This window comes from Salvelinus namaycush, chromosome 5 (assembly GCF_016432855.1).
Source record: "Salvelinus namaycush isolate Seneca chromosome 5, SaNama_1.0, whole genome shotgun sequence".
Lineage (NCBI taxonomy): Eukaryota > Metazoa > Chordata > Actinopteri > Salmoniformes > Salmonidae > Salvelinus > Salvelinus namaycush.
Genome location: NC_052311.1, coordinates 61,221,552 through 61,234,183, shown reverse-complemented (window position 1 = coordinate 61,234,183; position 12,632 = coordinate 61,221,552). Strand labels below are relative to the sequence as shown.

At 39.2% G+C, this 12,632-nt stretch overlaps 1 protein-coding gene across 1 annotated transcript; it reads right to left on the bottom strand.

Moving 5' to 3' along the window:
- Positions 1-6,709: 6,709 nt before the first annotated feature.
- On the bottom strand, positions 6,710-11,788 carry LOC120047228 (meprin A subunit beta-like). Its single transcript, XM_038992756.1, has 8 exons — positions 11,661-11,788; positions 11,349-11,527; positions 10,873-11,091; positions 10,634-10,789; positions 10,253-10,477; positions 9,721-10,167; positions 9,307-9,477; positions 6,710-6,741 (listed from the first exon to the last, which is right to left on the bottom strand). Exons 1-8 carry the CDS (start codon positions 11,786-11,788, stop codon positions 6,710-6,712), a joined length of 1,557 nt encoding a protein of 518 aa, XP_038848684.1.
- Positions 11,789-12,632: the final 844 nt, after the last annotated feature.

The window sequence follows — 12,632 nt, the reverse complement described above, 5'->3', positions numbered from 1 at the left end:
ACTGGATCTGTCTCTGTCCGGCTGGAACTGGTGGTGGTTTTGGCAGCACTGTTATGGTAAACATCCCCATCGTATCCGCCCGTTTCTTTTCCAATCCCAGTGTATAGGTACCTGCATTGGAGAGCTTAAAACCTTTTGTCAATAGGGGGTACTATTTGCACTTTGTAATAATTTCGTTCCCAAATTAAACTGCCTCGTACTCAATTCTTGCTCGTACAATATGCATATTATTATTACTATTGGATAGAAAACACTCTCTAGTTTCTAAAACCGTTTGAATTATATCTGTGAGTGAAACAGAACTGGAGCTGGAGGAATTTTCCTATGAGGATGTGAGAATGCTGAATTCTGCAAGCTGTTCCCAGGTCAGTTTATTAATTTGCCTGTCTTCTATTGGTTGAGATGCACTGCATACGTCTTCCCCTGGGTGTCAGCGAATAGTGAGAATTGAAATGGAGTTGCTAGGCAGAACTGGGAGGTTATAAATAGCCTGGGAACGTAGGGTCCGGTCTTTGTTCACTTCGCTCTGACGCAGGAAGGACCTCTGGCTGTGGCTGTAGAACGCTCCGGTTATAGGCCTTAGATATATCCGGCTGTGTTTTTATTCGTTATAGGTGTTAGAGACATCATAATGTTGTTATATTAAACCGAGTTATATCAGTTTATATCGGTATATTGCGGTTTTCGGATATTAATTTGTCCTGCGTTTTAGTGAGTCGGACACGTCTTGCCACATGGCTAATGTTTACAGCTTATTCCAACGTTGAAGGCGACAATCTACAACCGAGCAACGATTCTTTTGGACTAAGGACACCTTGCCCAAGATTCTGATGGGAGTTCATCAAAAAGTAAGAACTATATATGATGTTAATTCGTTGTTCTGTTGAAAAATGTAGAACTATTATTCTGCTATGAATCTAGTCGCGGTCTCGCTTTAACGCACGCTGTATGTTGTAGTAACGTTAATTTTAAAAATCTAACACAGCGATTGCATTAAGAACTAATGTATCTTTCATTTGCTGTCCAACCTGTATTTTTTAGTCAAGTTTATGATTAGTTATCGATTAGAATAGGTGCCTCTCCCAAGATTTCTCCCGACATTTTCTTTGCAGCTTGGCTACTTTTCTCATTGTATAACCACGATTTGTACCGCTAAATATGCACATTTTCGAACAAACTCTATATGTATTGTGTAATATGATGTTATAGGACTGTCAACGAAAGAAGTTTGAGAAGGTTAGTGAAAAAATTAATATATTTTGCTGGTTTATACGTTATCGCTATTTTTGGTTTGAATCAATGCTGTTGTGTGGTTGGCTATTGTAGTAAGCTAATATAATGCTATATTGTGTTTTCGCTGTAAAACACTTAAAAAATCTGAAATATTGGCTGGATTCACAAGATGTTTGTCTTTCATTTGCTGTACGCTGTGTATTTTTCAGAAATGTTTTATGATGAGTATTTAGCTATTTCACGTTGCTCTCTGTAGTTATTCTAGTCGCTTTGGTGAGAGTTGTGATGGTGGCTGCAATGGTAAACTATGATTTATACCTGAAATATGCACATTTTTCTAACAAAACATATGCTATACAATAAATATGTTATCAGACTGTCATCTGATGAAGTTGTTTCTTGGTTAGTGGCTATTTATATCTTTATTTGGTCGAATTTGTGATAGCTACCTATGCAGGAAAAAAATGGTGGAGTAAAAAAAGTGGTGTCTTTTGCTAACGTGGTTAGCTAATAGATTTACATATTGTGTCTTCCCTGTAAAACATGTTAAAAATCAGAAATGATGGCTGGATTCACAAGATGTGTATCTTTCATTTGGTGTCTTGGACTTGTGATTTAATGATATTTAGATGCTAGTATTTACTTGTGACGCTATGCTAGGCTATGCTAGTCAGCTTTTTTACTGATGGGGGTGCTCCCGGATCCGGGTTTGGGAGGAACTAGAAGTTAATAGATTTGATGGTTAGTAGGATTTCATCACCTTTACATGGTTCTTGCATATTCCCAGACCCACCCCATAAAATAGACATTCTATCTACTTTTGAAATATCCCCTACACTGTATGGATAACCTACTCCAGTGTTGGTTATCATGTAATCCCAATACGGACACCCTCCCCCATTACACAGGTACATTGGCACCCTCCTATACACAGGTGTTAAAACCAAACATTTTGGCTCAATTCTCCTGGTTCCACAAATATCTCAATTTCTTCCCTGCTTATCCAGATTAAGTGATCCTTCATGCTTGCTTATTACAAAATCCTCATCGTCTAAACTATGGGTTAGGTTACCCTCTTTAGCCTTCTCGGGGGGCCCATGGTGTATCAGGAATATAGCACCCACAATCAGACAGCTCAGAACAACCAGTACTCCTGTAAAGCCCCACTTTCTCCCAGAGAACACATCATCAGCCAGAGGCCAAGCCACACTTTCACTTCTATGAACGCTCACAGCGGGGAAAGGTCAGGTATAAGGAAATCTTCAGTAGAGAGTTGGCCCCCAGTACCCTGTTGGTTCTGGTTCTGCTCCTACCCCTGTGATTGTTCGACAGTGTCAGTGTGTCTTACCCTCCTACAATGTGTGATATGCCCCCAGGTAGCTCTTCCAGCTATTCTCACCACAAAGGCTGTCACCAGGAATAATTGGTATGGCCCCTCCCAATGGGGCTGCATTTCACCTATTCTCTTCATGGACTGGATTGCATGAATCACCTTCTCCTGTAATTCACCTGTAGTGCATAACATCTTGGACATACAGGTTTGGTTAACAAACAATTTCTCATTTATTCTCTCTGATTATATCTTCTTCTTTGCCGACTTGTTCAGGTCCCTAACTCTGTCATTCTATTTGTTCTATCTGATTAGCTAGAATGTCCTCCATTATTATCCTAGTAAACCAACTCTAGGGATATTTAACTAATAGGCCACACCACTAAGTGCCCTATTCCATCCCCCTTTTGATACATGGCTCCGCCCTTGTATCAATACTGGCGCAAATCTAACAATTCTCTGTTCCTGCCCTGTTGGCTTAAAATATGTTCTATTTACTTAACATGAGTGTACCTTTAAAACATTTTTTTTTTAATGTATCCTAACTAATTTTCATTGTGTTCCCAGGCCCATATGCTTAAAATCAGCTTAAAATGTCCAGTGGCGCCCTCTTGTGGACAATCCCGGGTGGGGGGGGTAGGGGACCGCATAGAGGATGCACCCAACCCGGGCATGGACCTCCATCACTCCCCCCCTGAAACCATTATATCCATTCCACAGCCAAGCATAGTGCAATGAACAGAGAAGTGGGCACTTCAAACCTCCATAAGTTGACCAATGGCGCCCTCAAGTGACCTTTCATCCTCCACCAATATCCATAATATTAATTTCACCGCCTTGTATCAAATTACCTTAATCTCAGACGCCAATGACCTTAGATTCTCCATCCAAATGGCTTTCCAATGTGGCTGATCAGACCACAATGGAAAGTTATGATAGAAGTCATAAGTCATACCACCACTTCAAAGAAGTGTTCCTTACTATATTAGACAAAATAAAGAACCCAAACCGGTCAGGGAACCAATCCATTTGAGTACCGTTATGGTGTATTCTACTTTATGACACAGTTTTACGTTAGTACTCAATGTTATCACAACGTTAGTTAGCAACAACCAAACCTTTAAGTCTATCGCAAGCTTTCCAACTTTCTCTACTCCAACTTTCTCTACTCCAACTTTCTCTACTCCAACTTTTTTTTAAACACCATGTACCTCACTAAATTTATAACGTATGTCAGTCAATCCATAAGAATAATATCATTTCGATGGGCACAACTCTATCGTCATTTTCTCTTCGTTATTATTTAGAATTCATTAGATTTAGGTAACTGTCTCTCCTATGATTCAGTATTTTAAATACGACTCCATTCCTAATACGTTGTTCCAGCGGACCATTGAGGCAAGACAACGCATTCCATCGAAATCGCCTCGCTATTATTTAGAATGGATTAGTCTTTCAATTTAACCTAAACAAGCTATTAAAATGTTCAGTTTATATCCTAAACAAACACTAACTAACCGTATCTCTCCCTCTTGTTTCCACTCGGAACTGGATTTATATGTTTATTTACTTTTTAGTGAGTCTAGTATTCTACCAGGCTCCCCATCGACTGGGAGCCCGCTATGTGAGGCAATGCTGCCCTCTTCAGTCCATTCTCTGTATAGTTTCTCTCCTCCATTCCTTTCCCTCTTTTCCGCCATTTATTTCTAATGTGGATTTCAGTGTCTTCAACACTTTTTAAATTTTTTGGAGTTCCATGGTAACGATTTTATTTATCTCCTGGAGTATGTTTAAATAGGAATATATTTTTAAGGCTTAAAATTGGGCTCAACTAATTTTTCTATTATTTTTATTAATATACTTATATCTCTGAAACAGTAATTATTTAACTGGACACGGGAGAATAAGGTAATCCACCCGTCAATCACGGCCACACCCGGTGGGGAATGTACAAATTGTATCACGTTCCCCGTATCTAATATGTACCTTACTTATTACTCATCAATCAAGTTAAAAAGTCAATTTTCCACAATACCTAATGCTAAATTCAACGTTGTGGTTAAATATACGGATTTGGTAATTATTGTCAAATGTTCTAATAGATTAGTACAGTTTAAATCAGGATATGCGTTTACATAGGGATATTGTTATGAATTTTATGTATAAATGACCAAACCATGTACACATCCAGCTATAACTATAACTAATTGAATTACTGTTTTTCTATATGGATGAATAATGTTAGTTTATACGGAAGAGGTCTTGGATCTTTTATGAGGTTAGAAAGGAATGTCTGTGTGTCTCTAAAGAAAACGAAATTGATCGTTAACTTATGTTTGACCCGATTCAGCTCCAATTCTGTGGAGATAAGGGAGAATAGTTCAAGACCTCTGGGATTTCCGTATCTGGGGGGAACTGGAACTGTCAGCTAAGGGGTAATAAACTGGCAAAAAGCCTCAGGAGACAATCCAGATTAGTGTGTATGCATGTGCGCTAGCAAAAGAAGGGACACAAAGAACGGCCCTTTCTTATATGCACGTCTGAGTACTTTCGAGAATAAACACTACTGATTACATTTGGCCACGGGTCTATGTCTATTTTATGCAAATAATGATTTTATAAATTCTTATAAACGGACAGAGTGTTTGCTTTGTATAATTAAATTGGTTATTGACCATATAGGAATCGAATTCCTTCAACAGATTTACATTTACACTGTTGCCCTCTTTATTAAAAACTCCTCAACTATAGTACTTATTACTAAATGGAAATAACAATCCCTAATATAATAGATGTTTATCAAATATGTATTCAAATTAATCACAGTCCCACACAATAGGGAGGGTATAAATTGTATACATTCAGGGCCAATCTCAACGTACTTTACTTCACTTTTCTCGTATTTCATGCACACCTCCTCAATATTCAATGATATAACTCTGTTACATACATCTCATCCGTCGGTCCGCGACCGTTTAAAAATCATTCTCACCGATACCAGCTCCAACTGAAATATCTAATGTACTGCTGTCACTCGGCAGTTTCAGTTAATACAACGTAGACATCTCATCTGAAGGTCTCTGACCTCATTTAAACTGATACCAGCTCCTACTGAAATATCAAGTGTAATTCTTTTATACGACTTGAGCGTCTCTAAATCTTCATTCACACCAGTAAGCTTCAATTTACACCATACAAACTCGGCATCTCACCTTAATACACTTCATTCACTGTTGCATTAATCCCCACCCTCTCCCATGCTTTTGGACATATAGCCCATTGGGCATCTCACCCTTATTCATTCACGCTTGGCATCTCACCCAGTACATCACATTTGTTCGTTATATCATAGAATACCTGGCCAGTCAAAATTGCATTCACCACTATGTATTCCTTATGATTTTTTACACTTGGAGTTATATTGAATAAAAACAAATAATACTGTTAGAGCTAAAATTCAAAGATAGGATGACACCTGCTCCAATTGATTTGATTGGTTGTAATCATAACCATACATGTTTGCATCACTTTTTTAAAATAAGAATGAAAGCATTGTCATTTGAATGTCAGTCTTTCATATGTATTTTAAGGTGATCAAATATATATTCAGTTAAGAGTGGTGTTGTAAATCTAGTTTCATGGCTTCCCCTGCAGAACGTCATCAACAGAATGTTAATCACTGTGTCCAGGTGATCCCAGAGCCGGTTAGTTCAGTCTTTCTCTGCTGTGTGAGACTAACTTAAATGTCAGAATACATACAGTACTTTACATTCTGTTCTCTACAATGGTGCAGTGATACATATAATTGTGAAATGAAGAAGGTACATATAAAAAGTCTGGATGCTCAATTAACTATGGACTCACAATTATCTGAGCAAGAAAATCAATCAGATCAGGTCTTCATAACATTCACGCCTGTAAAAAATGAAATAAATATCTATTTAATTAAATTCAAACCAGTTTTTTCAAGGGCTCTATAAAGCAACATTATTGCTGCACTGTGTGATAAACTTCAGGTAAGTTTTGATGTTTTGCAAAATGTCTCACCTTCGTCATGGAGGTAACCAAACAAGTTCAGATTCCACCTCTCATCTTAATCTTACATTGTCATGCCAACTGTGGCCTTTTCACTAGAAATCATCCCCGTCAACTCAGGACGATCATGATGATGATCATACCTGCATGTACAAACATATGACGCAAAGACGCAGCTGCTTGCAGAATAAACGAGAAATCAAAGATTAAAGAGAAGGGTATAAATAAGTCGGCGCAAAATGCATAACATTATGAATTAATATTTAATAAATCTGTTTATTTGAATGCTTAAATATGATAGATTAGATACAGTTGAAGTCGGAAGTTTACATACACCTTAGCCAAATACATTTAAACTCAGTTTTTCACAATTCCTGAGATTTAATCCTAGTAAAAATTCCCTATCTTCGGTCAGTTAGGATCACCACTTTATTTTAAGAATGTGGTATGTCAGAATAATAGAGAGAATTAATTATTTCAGCTTTTATTTCTTTCATCACATTCCCAGTGGGTCAGAAGTTTACATACACTCAATTAGTATTTGGTAGCATTGCCTTTAAATTGTTCAACTTGGGTCAAATGTTTCCGGTAGCCTTCCACAAGCTTCCCACAATAAGTTGGGTCAATTTTGGCCCATTCCTCCTGACAGAGCTGGTGTAACTGAGTCAGGTTCGTAGGCCTCTTTGCTCGCACACGCTTTTTCAGTTCTGCCCACACATTTTCTATGGGATTGAGGTCAGGGCTTTGTGATGGCCACTCAAATACCTTGACTTTGTTGCCCTAAAGCCATTTTGTCACAACTTTGGAAGTATGCTTGGAGTCGTCATCCATTTGGAAGACCCATTTGCGACTAAGATTTAACTTCCTGACTGATGTCTTGAGATATTGCTTCAATATATCCACATCATTTTCTTCCCTCATGATGCCATCTATTTTCTGAAGTGCACCAGTCCCTCCTGCAGAAAAGCATCCCCACAACATGATGCTGCCACCCCCGTTCTTCCTGGTTAGGATGGTGTTCTTCGGCTTGCAAGTTTCCCCCTTTTTCCTCCAAACATAACAATGGTCATTATGGCCAAACAGTTCTATTTTTGTTTCATCAGACCAGAGGACATTTCTCAAAAAAGTACGATCTTTGTCCCCATGTGCAGTTGCAAACCGTAGTCTGGCTTTTTTATGGCGGTTTTGGAGCAGTGGCTTGTTCCTTGCTGAGCGGCCTTTCAGGTTATGTCGATATGGGACTCGTTTTACTGTGGATATAGATACTTCTGTACCTGTTTCCTCCAGCATCTTCACAAGGTCCTTTGGTGTTGTTCTGGGATTGATTTGCACTTTTCACACCAAAGTACGTTCATCTCTAGGAGACAGAATGCATCTCCTTCCTGAGCGGTATGATGGTTACGTGGTCCCATGGTGTTTATACTTGCGTACTAATGTTTGTACAGATGAACGTGGTACCTTCAGGCGTTTGGAAATTGCTCCCAAGGACGAACCAGACTTGTGGACGTCTACAATGTTTCTTCTGAGGTCTTGGCTGATTTCTTTTGATTTTCCCATGATGTCAAGCAAAGAGGCACTGAGTTTGAAGGTAGGCCTTGAAATAGATCCACAGGTACACCTCCAATTGACTCAAATTATGTCAATTAGCCTATCAGAAATTTCTAAAGCCATAACATCATTTTCTGGAATTTCCAAGCTGTTTAAAGGCACAGTCAACTTCGTGTATGTAAACTTCTGACCTACTGGAATTGTGATACAGTGAATTATAAGTGAAATAATCTGTCTGTAAACAATTGTTGGAAAAATTACTTGTGTCATGCACAAAGTAGATGTCCTAACCGACTTGCCAAAACTATAGTTTGTTAACAAGACATTTGTGGAGGGGTTGAAAAACGAGTTTTAATGACTCCAACCTAAGTGTATGTAAACTTCCGGCTTAACAGAATATGCAGATAAATGGGACAAACCTAACGTTTTTCTGGACAAATGACCTATACTGAGGATATTCTAATTTTCATAAACAAAATTTAGTGTCACATGGGAACAGAGGAAATATACAAATCACCCAATTTGTAGCTTTTTCAATCTCATAAAACATACAACCAGTATTATGTAAAGTGTGTGTTTTAGGACAGAATACAATCAGTGGTTAGTTATGATTATCAATAAACATAGGACATGTTAACACATACTGAAGCAGGATAAGGAGAGTGTGGTCAACGGGTACTAGATGTAATGCTTGCTATCGATACTGGCCTATCATAGTTAAGACTACAATAGGCATAATCTGTCCCAGGATGGCATTTAGGTGGGCAAGATGTTTACAATAAATATAGAACATAATACAATTAAATGAATCTAAATAACATAATGACCATGGGCATACTGATTTTAAATAAAAAATTAAATAAAATACATACAATATTTACCTAAGCACATGAGTGCCACAGAGTAAGTTCTGCCCACGGTTGTTTGGGTTTCTAATTAAGTTCTGTGGTGACCATTTGGGACAGGGCAGGGAGTTGGTAAATCGCAGACTGGAGATATCTGGAGAAAATAAATATGATCACCATTATAAGTGGTGTGTAGGAAAAAACTGTGAACAGAAAATGTAATTATGTATCTGATTCAACCTAATTAAATGAAATGTTATCTGATGTTGGCCATTGATAAAAAAAGAAAAATCGCATATGGATTTGATGGCTCACCTTGCATGGTGATGAGGAAGAAAATGTTGCCTCCCTTGAGGAATTCTCTATGCTTCAGGTGCGTCAAGGTTAGGAACTTTAAGTAGCCAACTGCAGGGTTTACGTAGAAGGACTCATCACCCCTGTTTTCTAGCATTCCGACTTTACAGGGATTGTTCCAGGAATCATGGTCTGCAAAATGGAGGAATACCTAGCGTCATACACATGCAAGGGAATGGAGGCTCTCATAATATAGAAGCATTTGCATTCAGTCATATGACTCATAAGCATGGCCATTTCTGTTTGCCACTGTCTCGAAAGGGTTTGTTTGTAAATGTGATCAAAGCTAGGCTGGGTATTGCAAATGAGCTGTGCACTTACTATAATCGATTGTGTTTTGGACACACTCGTATTGAATGTTTAAATTTCTCTTACCGTCCTGAAGTGAGGGTTCAGTGGTAATGCTGATTTGCTTGGACATGCGTTGCTGGAGGTGGGGATTCTGGTCCAGCAGTTGAATCGTCACTTGTCGATGGTGGCAAGGCCACTGGAGTTGGTCATCATACTTTCCTGAGACTAAGCGCACATAAACTCCAAACAACATTTGACGAAGATAAATGGCAATCTGGTAGGCATAGCCCTCTGGGGAATAGTATCTGGGGCTGTACACAACAGTGTTAATGTCACTGGTGGTTAAAAGATTCTCAAAGTCTTTAATCTGCCAGGTGTGATGGGGGCATTCGGTTTCTGACAGGTTGATGTCATCGATGGAAAACCCACCTGTAGACTGTCCTGCTCCTTTACGCACCTCAAACTCCACCTGGAAGGTTTTGGTGCCATTCAGGGGCACGTGGTAGGGCATCCAGTGAGATCCTGGGGAACCTTCAGAGAGAGACACTAGAGATTAAACAATTATTTATACGAGTGAATTTTCCAAGTGGTTGATTCACCTTCTCATCATCCTAACCTGTGATCTGTTCCATGAGGCGGAGAGTTCCTTTAGGGTCTCTCTCATCACGATACTCTCTGATCCAGATGTTGAGCTGGTCTAACTCGTTACCACTGTGGTAGTAGTAGAACTGCAGACACTGGACACTGCACTTCCTGCTGGGAGTCGTCTCCCTGCTCTCCAGTCGGGCTGTGTCCCCCTCCTGGCCTGACGCTGTGCTGGCATGCATGAAGAAACCAGTACCTGGGTAAAGTAGGGTAAGCATTTTTAACAATTGTCTGATATTTGTATCTAATGGTCCTACAGCACAAGTTCAGTTTACTGTCTGTATTAACAGCATTTTCATGAAGTAGTCAACTGTTGGTAAAGTGTGAGCTGTATTACAGCATTAAATCTCACCGTCTGTCTTCCCCAGGTTGGTGAAATCAGAATAAGGCCCCCCAATGACAGTCTTCATTCTTTTCCAGCCACCTACCAAACTCTTGGTGCAGCGACTCATCCCACACAATCTCTGGTTGTCGAAGTTGCAATGTTCAATAAATGAAATAGATTTTTCTAAAGGAGGAGAAGAATACACATGTTTTTCAACTTGGACATGCAGTACAGTAGACCTGCTTGGTTTCATGACACACACTTACTGCATCCGTATAGCTTGTTGAGCATCAAGGCATCTTGTGGGCTCATTTCAAGGCGTTGTCCAATAATCTTTTGGTACTCAGGTTGCTTAGTGATGATGGTAGGTCCCTCTCCCTTGCTGAATGATGTTTCACTGTAATGCAGCACCGAGCTGTAGTCATACGGGAAACCCAGGGTGGTCGAATAATGGGGAGAGACCTTCACAAAGTTCCTCTCATGACCTGTAGACAAGGAGTCGATTCATGACACTTAATTACTGCTTTAGTTTACAACCTCAAATTTCCTGAAATTAAAGTCTTGATTATCAGCCTATTACACTCATGATAAATAACCATCATTTACTTTCACGTACAACATTTTGCTAACATTGTGAAGACATCATGTATATCAAGTTAATTTAATAACAAAAAATGCATAATATGTGGACCATATTATTAGAATTTATAACTGAAAAACGCTGAAGAAAATGTGAACAAACCACGTCTTATATTTTTCCAAACAATGGTCAAATATTCATCCCTGTCATATCTGGACTGTTCATGCCAGATTCCCAGAGCGTGTAGAAACTCATGCTCCACAATGCCAATATGATCACAGTAATTTCCAATGGAAAGAGGCTGTCCATACTTGGAAGATCTCCCTACGTGGGAGGAACACCTACATTAAAAGAAAGCAAGGAGACACAAAATTTAACCTGTATCAATATCAAGCAAGTCAGATATCTTCAGTAAAAAGGGGCAAACTACCCATGTTCCCTCAAGTGATCAGGCAGTGAAAAAAATGATCTTACCCTCTGTTCTTCTGGGCTGAAATGAAGTGATACTCAGAGCCTCTGGGCTTGAAGTCGACGCATGATTTTAGTCTGAACTGCTCAAAGGCCCGCAGAATGATCCCTTTTGCATTCAAAGCTGAGTTCATATAGAAAACATATGGTAAAAGTGATGGCAAATGAAGGCCTTTGGGGGAACGATCCATCACTTATCCAACCTTTATTTATCAACCGGGTGGGAAGGCCTTCACTCAGTATAGGAACAGATTACATACACACAACCACTGTTTCTGAGCAGATGCTGGATGCAGAATAATATGTTCAGTAAATGGTCAAAAGAGACTCTGCAATCTTAGCTCCCATGTGGTTTATTGGAGACAGTGTTTTGGCCACTTAGGTTTTCATTAGGTCTCCATTCACAAAGAACAAGCCAACGTTCTGTGTATAGACATATGACATCCCACCTGAGGACATCCCTCAAGTGACAGGTATAGTCTACCGTGTGATGTTACTTGGGGATGTCTGTCCATATATGGATTTATAAATGGAGACCTGATGAAGATTTGTACTCACCAAGGGTTTCTTCTAGCACATAGGGGACGGGAAGGTCCCATAGTTTGTCCTTGTTCAAAACGGTATTCCTTGGAACCCTTCGTTTATGCGGAGGCTACATGATTTGAATACACCAGAAATAGTAAATGACAGTGAAAGAGTACATCTGAAGCCAGCAGAATATTCATCAAAATTCTTAATCTTTTGTAGGGTGTACTGACCTCGATTATATCACCCTCACGTAAGTCTAAGTCTGGAAATGTAAATGCTGTAAATTATTATTCACTATGGAATCAAGGTAAAACAGAGTCTAAAAGAATATTGCAGTACATACTGACAACAACCAACTCTAGTTGCATAACTCAGCTCAACCTACCCATGTTTATTCTGTTGATGTCCAAGTCGAAATCCTCAATATCTTGAAAAATAACAAAATAGACA